Source organism: Macaca mulatta, chromosome 12, assembly GCF_049350105.2.
Source record: "Macaca mulatta isolate MMU2019108-1 chromosome 12, T2T-MMU8v2.0, whole genome shotgun sequence".
Taxonomy (NCBI): Eukaryota; Metazoa; Chordata; class Mammalia; order Primates; family Cercopithecidae; genus Macaca; species Macaca mulatta.
This window is the reverse complement of record NC_133417.1, coordinates 136,547,592-136,566,745: the sequence shown is the minus strand read 5'-3', so window position 1 is coordinate 136,566,745 and position 19,154 is coordinate 136,547,592. Positions and strand designations below refer to the sequence as shown.

At 45.3% G+C, this 19,154-nt stretch overlaps 1 protein-coding gene across 17 annotated transcripts in view; it reads right to left on the bottom strand.

The window, feature by feature from the left end:
- The window catches only part of ARMC9 (armadillo repeat containing 9), a 203,956-nt gene that overhangs the window by 95,604 nt on the left and 89,198 nt on the right, over positions 1–19,154 (bottom strand). For all 17 annotated transcript variants that reach the window (XM_077957876.1, XM_077957877.1, XM_077957875.1 and 14 more), the window contains 2 exons: positions 11,658–11,748; positions 6,501–6,556 (listed from right to left, as the gene is read on the bottom strand). In XM_077957876.1, the coding sequence (XP_077814002.1) occupies positions 6,501–6,556; positions 11,658–11,748 (147 nt within the window). The remainder of the gene's footprint in view (positions 1–6,500; positions 6,557–11,657; positions 11,749–19,154) is intronic.

Below are 19,154 nucleotides of genomic sequence, written 5' to 3'. Positions count from 1 at the left end.
TCTCATTTAGAAAATTTTGATAGACAAAATACTCATAAACTCTTCAGAATCTTCAGTAATTTTTAAGAATGTAAATGGATCCTGAAACCAAAAATTTGAGAATGGTTACTTCAAACCTTATATAAACATGTATGTTTTTCTTTCCTATGTATAACATATTTAATAACTAAAACTTTATTTTATTTTATTTTATTTTTTGAGACGGAGTCTCACTCTGTCGCACAGGCTGGAGTGCAGTGGCCGGATCTCGGCTCACTGCAAGCTCCGCCTTCTGGGTTCAAACCATTCTTGTGCCTCAGACTCCTGAGTAGCTGGGATTACAGGTGCGTACCACCATGCCCAGCTGATTTTTGTATTTTTAGTAGAGACAAGGTTTCACCATGTTGGCCAGGGTGGTCTTGAACTCCTGGCCTCAGGTGAGGTGCCCACTTCAGCCTCTCAAATTGCTGGGATTCAGGCATGAGCCACCACACCCTGCCTCAATCTTTAACTTAAAAAAATGTTTCCAAAAGATTTGTGGCCAAAGGGATTAGAAAACTCGATCTTTAAAACATTTGTAATGATGGTGTAAAGGGTTTGGAAAGAAGCACAGCTGAAAAAAACAGAAAGGATATGAAATTGGAAATGTACAACGTAGCAAATTCAAATCCAGATTGGCAAAAAATTAAAAAAAAATAGAGTAACAGCACCTATTGCTAGTGGAGATGGAGGGAAGTGGCTCCTTCATGCTCTCCTAGTGAAATCTGAATTATTAACAGCCTTTGAAAAGAGCAATCTGGAAAAATCTATTACAAAAAAAATACATTTTGATCCAGCAGCAAAAGCCCATATAAATAAAAGCTCTGGTAAATAAGGATATATATATATTTTTTTAGACGGAGTCTCGCTCTGTCACCCAGGCTGGAGTGCAGTGACCGGATCTCAGCTCACTGCAAGCTCCGCCTCCCGGGTTCACGCCATTCTCCTGCCTCAGCCTCCCGAGTAGCTGGGACTACAGGCGCCCGTCACCTCGCCCGGCTAGTTTTTTGTATTTTTTAGTAGAGATGGGGTTTCACCGTGTTAGCCAGGATGGTCTCGATCTCCTGACCTCGTGATCCGCCCGTCTCGGCCTCCCAAAGTGCTGGGATTACAGGCTTGAGCCACCACGCCCGGCCTAAATAAGGATATTTTTACAAAGATTTTAACTACAGCATTGTTTGAAGTAATAAAAATCTAGAAAATTATACATTCACAGCATTAAAAAGTATCAACTTGCTACACTGCCTAACTCAGAAGGACTTTCAAGAAACATTAACAAGAGAAAAAGGTGTAGAAGTATGTGTGTTCCTATCTCTATGTTATCTCATTTTGAAAAACAAATACTGACGAAAGTATATACGGATCTGTGTATAGTACACACCTCCGTGTACTCTGCCTGTGCATCTTTTAAGTACGAAAGCACGTGCACATACTACATCATTAACATGGGTTTCTTGGGGGGGTTTGATGTGAGTGCAGTGGAGGGGCAAAGGATAACGCTTATGCTTGTGCTGTCTCCCCTAGAGAATGCCACCCTTGCTGACCACACCCTTCCCTTCCTCAACCAATCTCACTTCCTCTTCACCCCAGGCCAGCCATCTCCCAGTATTCCCGGAGTACTTGGAATTTCTGCAGCACTGCCTGTGTCTGTCACCTTTATGAACCTATAATCCGTATTTATTTTCTGTTACTTGCTGTTTTGCATTCATGTATACCTCACAAGAAGGCAATATAGGGCAGTGGTTAGGAACATGGACAACTGAGTCAGACCACCTGGATTTGAATCCCAGCCCCGTAAGTTACTTATTAGCTGTGTGAACTTGGCAAGTGACCTATTTCCTCTCTGTCTCCTCATCTGTGAAAAGTGAATAAAATAGCACCTACGACAGGGCTGCTGAGAAGAGGAGATGACTGAACACCCATAAGGTGCCTAGAACAGTGCCTGGCGCCCGGCAACGCCAGCAGGCGGGAGCTGCTGCTGTCAGAACCACTGTGATCTTCCCCATCTAGGCTGGAAACTCTTGGAGGTTTTTCAAACCACAGATACTCTTTTAGATTTCTTTTGCATCCCCTCCCCATTAGTTCCTACAATAGTGTTATTTCGAGGCCCTCAAATATTTGTTGAGTAAATATATGAGCAACTCTTAGATTTGAGCACTTTGTATAGAAGGAAATTGCTGAGCATATGATTGTCACTTACATGGCAACCAGCAAGTAAATGTCCATGGCTGACCTCACCTGGCACTTAAACCTGTTTTGTCAAGAGAGGAGAATATTTGTCTTAAAAATCAGTCTTCTAGAATAGCACAGAAAGGCCTTGCATTTCTACTTAACGAAGCCATACAAGGAAACTGGCTGTGATATATAGTAAGGAAACCTGAGTCACTGGGGGTGAGAACAATGGAACCAGGCTCCTAAGCTTAGTGATTTACCATCAGCCCTTTTGTAACATACTACGTCTGTTTCATATAAAATAAATGCATTAGGTAACACATTTCTCCAAAGTGCTAAATGAGATGCATTTGAAGCCTTAAATAACAGCTGTCATTGTCCATTCCCTGGGGTGTACTGTCCAAGCTGATCTAATGATGGTTTTGTTTCTCTGGAGGTTTAAATGGGTCTGGGGCCTTGGGGGCCAAGAAAGTATAAGTGGTTTAGAAAACAATGAAAACGGCCGGGCACGGTGGCTCAAGCCTGTAATCCCAGCACTTTGGGAGGCCGAGACGGGCAGATCACGAGGTCAGGAGATCGAGACCATCCTGGCTAACACGGTGAAACCCCGTCTCTACTAAAAATACAAAAAACTAGCCGGGCGAGGTGGCGGGTGCCTGTAGTCCCAGCTACTCGGGAGACTGAGGCAGGAGAATGGCGTAAACCTGGGAGGCGGAGCTTGCAGTGAGCTGAGATCCGGCCACTGTACTCCAACCTGGGCGGCAGAGCGAGACTCTGTCTCAAAAAAAAAAAAAAAAAAAAAAAAAAGAAAACAATGAAAACACCCATCTTTTCGATGCCATCCTGCAGACTCTTCCTGCCTTGAATGTTCAAGCTCTCCCTCTTGGCTGGAGCTATCCCATCAGCATTTTAACATGCTCAGGTTTCTCTCATCTTAAAACAAACAAAAATGCACCCCTCAGCCACTATTGCTCTTCTGTGCACAGCCCAATTGCGGGAGGAGCAGTATACACTTTTTAAGCCATTTTCTCACTTCCCACCTGCTCCTCAATCCATTCATTCCGCTTGTGCTCCATCAACCCACAAAAATGCACAGCAACTGACTTCCACGCCACTAAACCCCATGTCCTGTTCTCACTTCTCTCTCGAGGAGCCTCAGAGCCTCTCTGCATTTCTCACCCGAACTTCCTTATTCCTATTCCCAGCTTGCAGTTTATAACGTCAGCAAAGAAAGCGTAACTGTCCACGCCTTTCTGCTACATAGGCACACATATAATCCATAGCCATGTGCGTTTATACATTTGCCTCTTCCGAAATTATTGGTCAAATTACTTTATGATTTCCTTTTTTTATTTGACAATATATCCTAGACAGTCTATAAATCAGAACATGCATTTCTAGCTCTACCTTTATTTTTTTTTTATTTTAGTATATAAATGTATGTATATTCAGACATAACTTTGTTAGGTTAGCACGTTAGATCAAGTCATTACAAATTACAGAGAAAAACTAGACTTTGCATCGGGGGTTCTCTTGAGAGTTTCCAGTGGGGCAGGGATAGTAGTGGTGGAAATTGTGAGTGCACAGATTTCAGCTCAATATGATTTAGAGTGAGCATAATTTACCCTGGTCTCAGGCCCCATCCCACTAGAGCCACAATTTTTTTTTTTGAGATGGGGTCTTACTTTGTTGCCCTGGCTGGAGTGCACTGGCAGGATCTTAGCTCACTGCAGCCTCCGCCTCCCAGGTTCAAGTGATTCTCATGCCTCAGCTTCCCCAGTAGCTGGGATTATAGGCGCACGCCACCATGTAACCAGCTAATTTTTGTATTTTTAGTAGAGATGGGGTTTCACCATGTTGGCCCGGCTGGTCTCTAACTCCTGGCCTCAAGTGATCTGCCCACCTCGGCCTCCCAAAGTGCTGGGATTGCAGGTGTGAGCCACTTTGCCTGGCCCCATTAGAACCATTTTATCTTTAGAGTCGCTAAGCAGCTAACTGAAAAGAGTGGTTTCATTTTCTGTGTTTTGGGTCTAAATATTAAATGAAAGAGCATTTACATTGCTAAGCAAGATAAGGTATGACTGCAACACCTTGCAAATAATTTTGCTGTCTCCTTCAGAGCTGTCACCTTGGGAAGTGATAACCACATTCCAACAACAGTGTTACTTCTCAAAGGATTCTTGGAAATTTTCTTTTAGCCTAAGATCTGTCACTCTCTTTCTTCCCTCCAACTTTGAAAGATAGTTATAAACGTAATGCTTGCCGCCGGTGAAAGCTGAGTAAAATCCAAGCAAGCCCGGCTGTGCCCGGACTGCCCCTGCTGACACTGGCGAGGCGCAGTGAGGCCTACCCGGGAGAAGGAGCCCCCCATCTGCTGCCATCTGGTTCATCACAGTCCCATTTGGCCCAAATGACAGATCCTTTCCTTATAATTTTCCAACTAAGCCTCTTATAGGAATCTTCTGAAAATTCTAGTTATCACAAGTATTTTCAAACATCAACCTCTTAAAAGAGTAGCAAAAGTCCAGAAGATTACAAGACTTCTGTGTTTGTTCATTTATAGTAGACAATTGTTTTCAGAAGGAAATTTCCAAAAGTTGAGTTCTCATCATTAACTAGAACAGCTGAACAAAATGAATTTTCCCTTATAAGATAAAAACAGGATTCATAGCAAAAACAAAGCAAAACGAAAAACCAAAGCAAACCGGAAAACCCAAAGGGATGATACAAGAAGGAAAAAAAACAGATCTCGAGAGGAACTTCTGGACACAATGAAAAAAAGTTGTTAAAAACAAATAATTAAACGTTAATTTAAACTATCATTTAGAATGATATTGAAGGGCCAGGCACAAAGGAGGTGTGACTCATTATAATCTAAAGAAGGCTGCCTGAGTCCGGGAACTGCCTAGGGCCTGGCAAACAATGGCCCAAGTGTCAGGTGCCTGCTTTCGTATGCCCGCCAGCTAAGAATGATTTTTGTGTTTTAAAATATTTGAAAAAAGATTTAATGACGTAAAAAAAATTGTATGAAATTCAAATTTTCAGTGTCCATAGTTTTACAGGAACACGGCCACGTTTGGCCACTTATGTACTGCTGACAGCCACTGCGTTACAGCAGCAGAACTGAGTGGCTGGAACAGAGACTGTGTAGCCTGCAAGCCCTAAAATAGCTCCTATCTTTTCCTTTACAGAAAGCGTCTGCCGACTTCTGTTCCAAACCCAATTTTACCACCATCAACTCTTTGTGTGAGCTCAAGCTGGTGTTTTCCCTCTGGCTCCACCTATGTAAACAAAGGGGCCTGGAGAAGATGATAGGGGCCAGGACCCCTATCTGGAGGTCAAGCTCTGCACCGCGGGACACGGCAGGAAAAGCCAGCAGGAGCACGTGCCCGCTGATGCCACCTGCAGCCCATGAAGAAAACGGCAGGCACAGAGGCCGCCTGCTGAGGAAGCATCTCCCAGCAGATCTCAGCACATCCTCTCTAGCGGGGGCTCTTAAATACCTCTTTCCCAACTGATGCCATCAGTGATCAAAAACCTGGCTTTTACACATTTCAGAAACTGACAGGCCATGACTCCAAACAAAACACATCGTCTGACATCCACTTTTTCAGTGAATGCTTCCCGCGAATGAAGGCAGGCAGATCAAGTATGACCAGAGGGGACAACAGGTCTTTTCCTTCTGGGTCTCTGAAGGAAAACCATGTAAAATCTTGTCATCTGAAAATCCAACTACAGTCCCCGAGTCACCATTCTTTACGTCATTTCAGAGACTCACATACATTAACTTCTAAACCTTCATGCTCTAAAACACAAGCAAGTAGATTTTTCACAGCTGAGGAAACACAAATCAAAAGAATGCAAATAACAGAGAAAACTGGTCAGTTCCGTTAGCTCTGAACTAAACCCAGGACCTCTCAAGCCAGAGACTCTCGCGAGGCACCGACGCGCCCAGCACTCCCACCGCTGAGGAAAACAGGCCAAGGCTCGTGCCCCTTCAGAGCAAAAGCTCACACAGAAGAATGGTCATTGTTCAGCTTCCCATGAAACCCGAATGGCGGGCAATGCTGCGTCTGTGCTGTGAACCCAGGGAGTGTGGGAGTCTTCAAACATGGCCACTGGGCTCTCCACATGAGACCCCAAGTGAGACCTGAACCCCCACCCAGCGGAGCTTTAGCCAACCCCCAGAATTGTGAGAAACAGTGTCGCAGGAATGAAAAATCTCCATTTCTGGACTAACTTGTCAAGGCAGGAAAGAGAGAATAGTTTGGTAAGAGTTTTCTATGTGGTGTCAGGAACCTCCAACTTACTTCATCATCTTCATCTTCATCATCATCAGATTCAAGAACACCATCTGGTAGCTCTTCTATAAAGAAAAAAAGAATCAATGAGTAATGGATAAACAGTGGGAGCACCGGTCCCCGGAATCTGTCAGCCTCTGCAGAGACAGAAACATCTTTTTTTTTTTTTTTTTTTTTTTTTTGAGACGGAGTCTCGCTCTGTCGCCCAGGCTGGAGTGCAGTGGCCGGATCGCAGTGGCCGGATCTCAGCTCACTGCAAGCTCCGCCTCCCGGGTTCACGCCATTCTCCTGCCTCAGCCTCCCAAGTAGCTGGGACTACAGGCGCCCGCCACCTCGCCTGGCTAGTTTTTTTGTGTGTTTTTTTTTTAGTAGAGACGGGGTTTCACCACGTTAGTCAGGATGGTCTTGATCTCCTGACCTCGTGATCTGCCCATCTCGGCCTCCCAAAGTGCTGGGATTACAGGCATGAGCCACCGCGCCCGGCCGGCGACATAAACATCTTAATGAGAATGAGGTTACATTAAAGTCATCATACTCCTAATCATCCTAATCACAACCATTTCAGTCACTGTCTGATACCATCCTAAGCAATTTTAAAGAGTAAATCTCTCCATTTTTACCAGAACAGTTATAGTAGCATGGGAAAAATTAAAAGCCAGCATATAATTTTAGAGGAATTTAAGGGAACGAAAGTATATAAATATTTATATCTAGGCATCATGCTAGATCCTGCCACACCCGTTATTTCACTTAATCCTTACAAATATTTTGTTGACTATTATCCCCCATTTTACAGAGACACAGAGAGGACAGAGGCTCCTTGGTCTCACTTCCAGTAAGTGGCAGACAGTTGAGATTCAAACCGAATCTACTTCTAAACTCCATGATTTTTCCATGGGCAGTATGGGTGGTGGTCACGGCAGGTAGGGTTCCTGAAGGCTCTGTGGTCCATTGCTAGGTCTTTTTAAGACTTTACAAAAGAGCAGTAAGTTGGTAGCACAATGGAGTTACAGAACAAAGAGCCCCTGCTTCCTCCTCTGTAGAATAAGGATCGTATCAGTCACTTCTCAGGGGTCAGGAGGACTGCACAATACACCACAAGGGAAGCGCCTGGCCTAGGGCCAGGTACGAAGCAGGCTCTACAGAGGTGCTGGTACTTTCTCCTCCACGAAGTCTTCCCTGATCCCCTTGCTCAGCACCCATCTCTTCCTCCCCTGAACACACTCGGCGTTTTATCTAGAACTCCTGACAATTCACGCCACTGCTGGAAGATTGCTGCTTACTAATGAGTGAATGCCTGCTGACTTGTCTCTCACCCACTGCACTGGACTGTGAGTCCCTGGGGACAGAGCAGCTGACTTACTCCTCCCTCTATCCCTACTACATCTTTCTTATTAACACTTGTTTCTTGAACAAATGACATGAAGGTAAAGAAAGGCTGAAAGAAGAAAGGAAGTCAAATGGGAAGTAGGAGAAAAGAAGGAACCAAAGGCCATACTTGAGGAGAGCACCCAGCTTGTAAAGGTGGCAGGCAGGATGCACCCACATTTGATCAAACATCAAACCATTCCCAGGAAGGAAGATATAGAAACCCATGTTCTCAACCTAGCGCTCATTCTAAAGGGAAGGACTCCACTGACTTCACCGGACCGAGGCCAGCGGGACACCAAAATGTGCCCCTGCTCACTGAGGCTTGCAGGCCCCACGGGTCGTAGCATTGTTGTGGAATGCCATTTAGTCTAGAAAGCGACTTTCCAGGCATGAAGACGTGATGCCACTCTGCTTTCTGCTGAAGTTTAATGACTAACTTCCCTATCCACGAACAGCACACGCCATTCCACTTTCAGGAAGTGCTGCTGCACTCATCAGTTATAAACCGCTCATTTTCGAAAACAGAAATGCCTTTTTTAAGACTCTTGGCTATTTTGTAAGGCCACAGATAGCCCAGCCACGCTTCTCTTTCTCTGCCTCCCCCTGCCCAGCTCCCCTTCTCCTGACCCCATAACCTCTTGGCCTGCTGGCTCAGACTCATCCCACTACCCAGAATAATCCTGTCCTGAGAAGTGAAGTGCCTTATAGACCTCAGCACCTCTCTGGGACGACTGTCTCCCATCCTGTTCCCTGAGTTGGTGCACACTCCATGAGGTGCCCACACTCTGATAACTAACGTGCATGGGGCTAAAATGGCATCATTCCTTTCCCGGGGGCTCTGCCTTGCTCCTGCCCAGTGACATGGCTGGTGCCTCTGTTTTCTCTCTGGCGCTGGTTCCCCTCACTGACGGCTGGCATTGTGGTCCAGGCCCAAGCCTGGGGACAAATCTCCCTGCTGTTGCTGTTGGCAGCTCACCCTGCGTTGTCAATGTCACCAGCTGGAATTTTCCTTTAGGCTTTGCCAGAATAGTCCTTCCCCACCTGTGGGGTTAGGTCACTAAAATATACTTGAATTTTAATACTTGAAGACCTTAAAACTTTACTGGAAAAATTGTGCTAGAAGACTGAGATTGGACTTGGACGTGTGAAAACCCACAGAGATGTTTTCAAGTTTATTAAAATAGAACAAGGAAACCAATACTCTAAATAAAGATGGTGGCAATGCCATTTCACACATCTTAAGAACTGGTACACTAGCAACAATTTGCACTCTGCTATTGATTTCCACTTGAGGATGAAGACAGGCTGGAGGCTCTCCTCCTGGGTTTCACTTTGATTTGATGCTGGTGATGGATGTCGCGAGGTAGTTGTGTGTCTGGTCTTCCACCTGAATGTTTAATCACTATCAAATTTTGTTTCAAAGTGGCGGGCTCCTGCTGCTGTCCTATGGATACAGAATAACTTAGGTGCTTGAGATAGAAAGAGAAATACTTTAGGCCCTCTTTATTTAAACAAGAACTTACTGAACTAAATAGGTATTTCCCAAGCCTTCCAGAACACCCAGGGTTATAAAGCTTTAGCTCTGCCCAAGACAATTTCTTCCAGAGACATCCCTTACAAAAGTATAAACTGTCCCCTTATCCCACTCTAGCAGACTGGTCCAAGGGCCAGGCTTATGAAAGAGAAAAATGATGCTTCTTGGGTCAGGGAGTAAAAGGGGCCTACCTTCTGCTTCTTGGCTGCCAGGAAGGAGGGAAGACAAGGAGACAGATGTATCTCAGTGGACTAAAACACACAGGTGGCCTTGAAGAAGATTCTCAGCCTGAATGCACAGAACTCCTGGCCTGGGAGGGCTGGGCACAGCTGATGACTATGGCACGGATGTGCAACAATCCTCCGCCCCTACCCTGTGGCCTACCCAGACAAGGCGGGAGAGCAACCTCAGGCAGGACTGAGGTTCAGGTTTTATTTTATTCTTTTTCAATATGCCAGAATGAGGGTTGAGAGTCAGAAATAAAGTTACTGCAGAAAATAAAGTTCTAATTTTTGCCCACCTGAATTTGGGATGAATTATAGCTGTTCCATAAAACCCAAAGAAGAGATATTCAATGCAAATGCGCACCCAGCCTTAAAAGGACAAAGGTTTCAAAGCTCCCTGGCTGCTCTCCTCAGCTGCCTCCTTTTCATCGGGAGCCCCTTGGACATCCTCGTTTCTGCGACCCAGGCAGTGATGCTCCGCCTTGGCTGCACATGGGACCCCCACTGGGAGCTTGAAATCCCCTCCCTGAGAGGTTCTGATTTAATTTATGTGGGGTACTGTCTTAAAATATTTAAACATCCCCCCCGGTGACCACCCTGTACAGCCAGACCGAACCCCGAGCTAGAACAAAGGCCACCTGGGGGCTTCTGGCCTTGGCCAAGCAGCTGACTCGAGACTCACTCTTCACTTTCTGCTCGCGTGCGGAAGGGATTCATTCATGTGACTTGCAGTGATGTGGACTGATGGGTGTCAAGGAAGGGCATGAAGAGAGACTCGGTGACAAACCTGGCCCTGGGTTCCAGCAGTGCTTGGCACCTCTGGCAGGAGAACGATGTCAGGAGTCTGCAGAAAGAGCCAAAGAACTTTCCCCACGACCTCTGCCCCATCCCAGGCTTCCTGGCCTTCCTCTCTCCTGCTGACTATGGGATGTGGGTTGTTACGGTAATGGAGGAGCCTGGATAGAAAGAGGATCATATTGCCTCCTTCCACACTGCAGTTGGCAGCATCAGTGTTTCCGGAGTGAATGAATAAAAGTGGGAAAATGATAAAGTTTCCTACAGTAGCATTTGCTTTCATTATCGAACCCCTGGACCCTGGGGAAGCCACCTTAATAGTGAGTCAGGATTTAGGAGGGGAAAGGGAGAGGCCACATAAAGAGAACTTACAAGGTTAGGGAAGGGTTTCTGTAATTGCTTTTAAGTTTTTTTTTGTTGACTATATGCCTAGAGTATGATAAGAGATTGTTAATCTTTGGACAATCTGGCCTTGACTACCTGGCTGAACCTTTTTTTTTTTTTTTTTGAGATGGAGTTTCGCTCTGTTGCCCAGGCTGGAGTGCAATGGCACGATCTTGGCTCACTACAACCTCCACCTCCCAGGTTCGAGTGATTCTCCTGCCTCAGCCTCCTGAGTAGCTGGGATTACAGGCATGCGCCACCACGCCCGGCTAATTTTGTATTTTTAGTAAAGATGGGGTTTCACCACATTGGTAAGGCTGGTCTTGAATTCCTGGCCTCAGATGATCTTCCTGCCTCGGCCTCTCAAAGTGCTGGGATTACAGGTGTGAGCCACCGCGCCTGGCCTACCTGGCTGAACTTTTGTCTATGGGTTCACTTGGGTCTCCCCACCTCCCTAAAGGCCTTTTTTTTTTTTTTTTTTTTTTTTTGAGATGGAGTCTCGCTCTGTCACCCAGGCTGGAGTGCAGTGGTGCAATCTCAACTCACTGTAACTTCTGCCTCCTGGGTTCAAGCAATTCTCCTGTTTCAGCCTCCTGAGTAGCTGGGACTACAGGCCAAGTCACCACACCTGGCTAATTTTTGTATTTTTAGTAGAGACGGGGTTTCACCATGTTGGCCAGGCTGGTCTCGAACTCCTGACCTCATGATCCGCCCACCTCGGCTTCCCAAAGTACTGGATTACAAGCATGAGCCACCGTGCCCGGCCTCCTAAAGGCCTCTTGAATGAAATACCATGTGTCTTTCTGGCAAATGTGAACAATGCAAAAGACAGATCAAAGATTCTTGCATCAAACTGACCGGAATTAAGCTGCTTGATGATGAATTCTATCTGGCGGATCATTTCAGCGTTGCCTTCTTTGATGAAGCAGCGTAGGATGTCTTCCATTCCCTAGAAGTATTGGCGAGAGTGACAGTTAACATTTCAGTGTTTTGGGGGAAACTACGTTTCAATGAGCTCATCTCATCTAATCCAAAAAATAGTATTTTGGGGAGAGGAAGAGGATATCTTGGGTGGGGGATGGAGAAGAGGAGAGAGCTATCTTTATGAGATAGATACAAAAATTCAGCTCTCCCAGCAGGGCAGGGCCAAGGCAGTCATTGGTTGGTAACTATCTCTTTGGCAAGACAAACCTGGCCAGGTGTCCAACTGGTCCCACAAGGGCAGAAGGAAAAATCCTTGGCTTATATTAAACATTCTTTTTGTCCTTTTTATAATTCATAGTGAAATAATTTTCTTCTTATTGACTCTCTGGCTGAATTATAACACATTTACAAAAAAAAACCGAAAACCAAAAAACAAAAAATCTATTGTAAAATTTTACTGTACAATATTGCCTTAAGTTTTGGCAATATGTTGGTCTGGGGCTCGGTTTTTTCCTATGTTTTCCCTAAATTTATAAACTGTCTTCTGGATTTTAGGGCCAAATATGATTGTTGAGAAGTGAAACCATATGCTTAGAGAAGTAAATGAACAAATAGAACCTCTCTTTAAACAGATTTCATTCTTTTTCTATTAAAAGAATTATAAAGTCACTACACTATACATTGTTTATAATAATACCCTGACACCAGAATTCTCAATACTAGCTAAAAGAATTCCAGGGAAAAGTAGGGATGAGATATTGACTTAAGCACATTGTCTAATTCCTCTCCCTCCTCTTCCCTGGCAGGATTTGAACGAGTCTGTACAGCTTGAGCTTATGAGGCCTCTAACTGCTGTGAGGGGAAAGTGCTTCTAGTAATGACCTCAAAACAGAGGAAGTGGAGTCCAGAAGTACTGCCAGAGAAATGGATCTAGTGGCATGTGAGCTCCTGATCAAACTGTGCCTGAACATTTTCCTGGACTTTTCAGTTACATGAGTCAATAAGTTCCCTTTTTATGTAGGCCAGTTTGGAATCAATAGCTCTAACTGAATCAAAGAAATGCCAAGTGCAGCTTTGAACTTGCTGAGTTCTTATCATCCAAAGCAGAGCATTACCTTCTAGAAAAGTTAAATCAGTATTGTAATTGCAATTAGTTCCCTCGTGAATTTAATGTGTGACCTCACTCAAATCACTTAACTTCATCTAGCCTGTTTCTTCGACTATAAAAATGAGGATAACAATTTGAGTTGACTTGAAATTTTTAAAAGACAAAGTATATAACTGGGTGTTGGTATGCAGATATACACATTTGTCAAGATGCGCTAAACTCCCCCATGTAAGGCCTGTGCTTTTCACTGTTTATAAATTACACCTGAAGAAATAGCCTCTAGTCCAATGGCTGGCACAGAGTGGATGCTTGATAAATGGTCAAGATTGTGCTTGCTGTGTCCAGTAGGGGTTCGTGGCTCAGGAGAGAGATCTGGGAGCTGAAGCAAAGGAAAGAAACAAGGTTCCCCAGTGATGGCAGTGAGAGAAGAGCAGAGGGTGAGGATAGAACCTTAGGGAACAGTCACACTGAGCTGGGAGGCAGAGATGGGTAAGCTCACAGAGGCGGAGGGGACAGTCTGGAAGGAAGAACTCTGGAAAGCTGTCCGTGAGCTGAGGGACCAGCAGTGCCCAGGCTCCTGTAGGACCATTTGGACATCTGGCCAGGCTTGTCGTACCAGAGAGACAGTTACCAACCAATGACTGCCTTGGCCCTGCACTGCTGGAAGAGCTGAACTGTATATCTCACAAACGTGTCTCTCCCCTCTTCTCCATCCCCCACTCAGTATCAGGACCACAGGAAGGAGACAGTTATCAAGCAAAAGCAGTGTGATAAGCCCCTTGTAAAAATTTTTACTTATTTATTTATTTTTTGAGATGGAGTCTTGCTCTACTACCCAGGCTGGAGGGCAGTGACATGATCTCGGGTCACAGCAATCTCCAACTCCAGGGTTCAAGTTACTCTCCTGACTTAGCCTCCCAAGTAGCTGGGACTACAAGCATGTACCACCATGCCTGGTTAATTTTTGTGTTTTTAGTAGAGACGGGGGTCTCGCCATATTGGCCAGGCTGGTCTCAAACTCCTGACCTCAGGTGATCTGCCCACCTTGGCCTCCCAAAGTGCTGGATTACAGGTGTGAGCTACCATGCCTGGCGATAAGCCCTTAAAGTGGCAAAGATCAGAAGTGCCACTGGCTATCTCAGGAACGTCAATGTCTGAGCATTTTTACCAGTGGAGCGAGGCCAATCATTCACTCAGGGTCTATCTTTTCTTACCAGACGTTACTTCTGCAAGATTATCTGCTCATTATTTGGTTATATATTTAAAGATCTTTGTTTGTTTGTTTTTGAGACAGACAGGATCTCACTTTGTTGCCCAGGCTGGAGTATAGTGGTGTGATGACAACTCATAGCCTCAACCTCCCTGGCTCAAGCGATCCTCCCACCTCGGCTTCTGGAGTAGCTGGGACTACAGGTGTGCACCACCATGCCTGGCTAATTTTTAAAAAATTATCGGTAAGACAGAGAATGCCCAGGCTGGTCTCAAAACTCCTGGCCTCAAGTGATCCTCCCGCCTTGGCCTCTCAAAGTGCTGGGATTACAGGCATGTGCCACCATGCCCAACCAGACCTTTTTATTCTCATTTACTCTCTTTCATGTATCTCTAGCGTAGTGATTACTTGGGGGCCGTGGGGGGGAACTCCTCTGTAATGAAGAATTGAAGCTGTCTTGTTTTTAGAGACAGAGTCTCACTATGTTACCCCGGCTGGAATGCAGTGCCACAATCTCAGCTCACTGCAATCTCCGCCTCCCAGGTTCAAGTAATCTTGTGCTTCAGTCTCCCAAGTAGCTGGGATTACAGGTGTACACCACCACGCCTGGCTAATTTTTAAAAAATTATTGGTAAGACAAGGAATGCCCAGGTTGGTCTCAAAACTCCTGCCCTCAAGTGATCCTCCTGTCTTGGCCTCTCAAAGTGCTGGGATTACAGGCATGAGCCACCATGCCCAACCAGACCTTTTCATTCTTATTTACTCTCTTTCATGTATCTCTAGCATAGTTATCACTTGTGGGGTTGGGGGGGGAACTCTGCAATGAAGAATTGAAGATTTTTTTGGTTTGTTTGAGAGACAGAGTCTCACTATGTTACCCAGGTTGGAGTGCAGTGCCACAATCCCAGCTCACTGCAACCTCCGCCTCCCAGGTTCAAGTAATTCCTGTGCCTCAGCCTCCCAAGTAGCTGGGATTACAGGTGTGCACCACCATGCCTAGCTAATTTTTGTATTTTTAGTAGAGATGGGTTTTCTCCATGTTGGCCAGTCTGGTCTTCAAGACCGGTTCAACTCGTGACTTCAAGTGATCCACATGCCTCAGCCTCCGAAAGTGCTGGGATTATAGGCATGGGCCACTGCACCTGGTCTGAAGCTTTCTTAATAGCAAATTCTCCAGTGAGAAATATCTTTTTTTTTTTTTTTTTGGAGACAGGGTTTTACTCTGTTGTCCAGGCTAGAGCGTAGTGATGTGATCACAGCTCACTGCTGCCTCAACCTCCTGCACTCAACTGATTCTCCTGCCTCAGCCTCCCAAGTAGCTGGGACTACAGGCACGTGCCACCACACCTGGCTAATTTTTGCATTTTTTGTGGAGATGGGGTTTCACCATGTCACCCAGGCTGGTCTTGAACTCCTGGACTCAAGCAGTCTTCCTACCTCAGCCTCCTAAAGTGGTGGGATTACAGGTGTGAGTTGTATGCCCAGTCAAAATATCACATATTTTTTAAAAATCACATACATTAGGTAATATTTAATCTAAGTTATAGAAAGAAGTCATAACCGTATCTCATCCTAAAAGTAATAACTTCTCATTTCAGATAATTTAGGTCAAGTAACAACACCCAGGTAGACCGAAGGATAACAAAAGGTCCTAGTGAATCATCCAGATGTGTAAAAATGGTTACACAAGCAGTATGCAAAAAGTAAATAAGGAACTCCTGCTCCTGGCAGCTAGCTATGATTAAAGACCGCCATAAAGATAATCCTACAGAAGCCTGTATTTGTGTGTATAGTGTTTAAGAAAACAATTTGTCATGTGCAGATGTCTGACTAGGTAAAAGTCCCAAGCCTGGAGTGACACTGCGGCACAGGTGCAGAGGGCTCTGGAGTCAAACCGTGGTTAGCAGCCCCTCGCTGGCCGTGTGGCCCCGGGCAGAGGATTTCACTTTTAAGCCTTGATGTTTTGAGCAGCAAAAGGGGCACCAATACAGTCCCTCCTTCAGGGCACCTTGGAGGGATTAAATGAGAGAAAGCATCTCTTCCAGAGACTGACAACACACACTCAACACTACATAGAACAACTAACTTCGAACTCACTTCTACTTTTACTCAACTGAACTCTAGCACATTCTATCGTTCCAGCTTCACAGTCTAATCCTCTATCACTAAAGGTCTTCAAGGGAAATTTTCCCTTGAGAAATTCAAATATCTACTTCAGGTAGATATAAATATTTTCCTCTAGTTATGAAAGTGATACAAGTTCTGTATAGAAAACTTGCAAACAACATACAAGAAAGAATAACAATTACTCACAGGCCCCCACCCAGAGATAATTGGGAACATTTTGAAGTATTTCCTTCCTTTTATGTGCATTGTTTTACATAACTCAGAACATATTGATATTATGTTGTTTATTTAACTTTATGATTATTTTCATGTTTGATAAAAACCTTATAAACCACATTTTCTTTTTTTTTTTTTTTCTGGAGACGGAGTCTCGCTCTGTCGCCCAGGCTGGAGTGCAGTGGCCGGATCTCGGCTCACTGCAAGCTCCGTCTCCTGGGTTCACGCCATTCTCCTGCCTCAGCCTTCCCGAGTAGCTGGGACTACAGGCGCCCGCCACCTCGCCCGGCTAGTTTTTTGTATTTTTTAGTAGAGACGGGGTTTCACTGTGTTAGCCAGGATGGTCTCGATCTCCTGACCTCGTGATCCGCCCGTCTCGGCCTCCCAAAGTGCTGGGATTACAGGCGTGAGCCACCGTGCCCGGCCATAAACCACATTCTCATAGCTATAATAATAATAGCAGCTAACATCTCTCAGTGCTTACTGTGTGCTAGGCACTATTCTAAATACTTTATATTATGAGCTCCTTTAATGCTTACAATTCTATGAGTTTAGTACTGCAACAATTCTCATCTTACAGATGGAAAAACGATCACACTGAGAGCTTCCAACTAGGAAGTGGCAGAACATGATTCAAAGCCAGGCTCAGGGTCAGGAGTACCCACTCTCAACCACTCCACCTTCTGGCCTCTTTTCTTGGTCACTCCCTCATGTTAGGTCTTGTCATTGTTTCCTGTCTTCCACTATGATCAATAAAGCTGGAATGAACATTCTGATACATACATCTTTGCTCATGTCTTGTGTGGAGCTTCAGAAGTAGAATTATGGGGACAAGAATATGAAAAATTCCTACATTAATTTTGAAAGGCCCATACTTAGGTCAGGCGTGGTGGCTCATGTCTGTAATTTCAGCACTTTGGGAGGCTGAGGCAGGAGAATCACTTGAGCCCAGGAGTTCGAGACCAGCCTGGTGACATAGTGAGACCCCGTTGAAAGGAAGGAAAAGCAAAGCCAAGCCAAGCCAAGCCAAGCCCATACCTAGTGAGCATCACGAAATACAGTGACTAGGCTGACCACCTGTAATGGACAACTGTGACACCTGTGGCTGACAAATGCCTTATAATCAGGTTCTCTACACTGTTAGTTTCCCAAGGCAACAGACAGAATACTCACATTTCAAGCCTCCTTTGCAGCTAGGGTGCAGGCACACCACTTAGATTCTGCCAAGCACATGACTTTGATTCAGAAGTGGGCAATGTGGAGGATGAGGCACGTGGGGAATACACATCATTCTGTTGGGTGGGGAGCAGCAGCACGCAGCCCTCTGGGGAGAGCAGAGGCAGTTTCTGGCATCATGGGCCTGCGCTGTGGGCCCCAAGGTTGCTGGAGCAGAGCAGCCCCATGGTGTGCTTGGCCATTCCTCTGGGCTGAGTGGCTTCTAAGCCCAGCTCCCCGGCTCTCCCAGATTCTGGGAGCCTTTATAACCCGCAGAGCCTCTGGTCGGCTCCAGCCCTGGGCAGGATGTTTGTTGGGGTCTCCAGGGCAGAGGCCCATGGCTGACTATGACTCCAGCCCTAGCCGTAGGAGGCCTGTGGAGTGGGTATTAGGGCAGCTCCACTTATGTGATCTGTTCTCCAGCTCCAGGCCTTGGCAGGCTCTTAAAATTCAAATGGGCCTCAGGGGACTCATTTATTTTGTTCTCCTTTTTCCCTTTAGGTATTCTTGTAAGACTACTATAATAGGATTTGGTACTAATGTAATTTTTATGTATATTGTGTCATTTTCGATGAGCACATACATTCTTACAATGAGATATTCTGCTTTTATCCCTCCTTATATAGTAAAATAAAATTTTCCATACTGCTTCATACTGCTTTTCGTAATTATCATCTTCAATAGCTATTAATATTTTGAGCAAAAGAATCATAATTTTATTAGCAATTCCTGTATTACTAGATATTTATGTTGCTTCCAGCTTTTTGCTCTTATAAAAATGTTGAAATGAGCATTGTCATGCATAGAGCTCTTCTTCTGTGCATCAACAACCAGAAGAAAATGAACGAGTCCAAAAGATAGATCCTTTAGTGATTTTTCACGTAACTGCCAAACTGCTTTCCAGAAGGACTGTGCTGACACACATACAAATACCAGCAGGCACCGGGCATGGTGGCTCATGCCTGTAATCCCAGCACTTTGGGAGGCCAAGGCGGGTGGATCACCTGAGGTCAGAAGTTTGAGACCAGCCTGGCCAACATGGTGAAACCCTGTCTCTACTAAAAATATAAACATTAGCCGGGCATGGTGGTGGGCACCTGTAATTCCAGCTACTCAGGAGGCTAAGGCAGGAGAATCACTTGAACTTGGGAGGCAGAGGTTGCAGTGAGCTGAGACCGCGCCACTGCGCTCCAGCCTGGGCGACAGAGCGAGACTCCATCTCAAAGAAATAAAGAAATAAAAACTAAATACCAGCAGGGCTGAGGACATCAATTCTGCCTCCACTTCCCTAGCACCGTGCATGAGCAGATGTCAAGGTGGAGGGATTGTGGGAAATGTTTTCCTTGTTGTCTTATTTCCTTCATTATTCAGCATTTCTAGCCTCCTTTGCAGCTAGGGTGCAGGCACACAACCTAGACTCTGCCAAACAAATGCACCCATGTGAGACCTACAGGCAAAGAGAATATAATGCTTTTATCAATCTAAAAACTTCCTCAGGGATAAACGTGAAAGGAGGGAAATCTCAGGGTTTTAGAAAAACCTTATTGTGGGCATG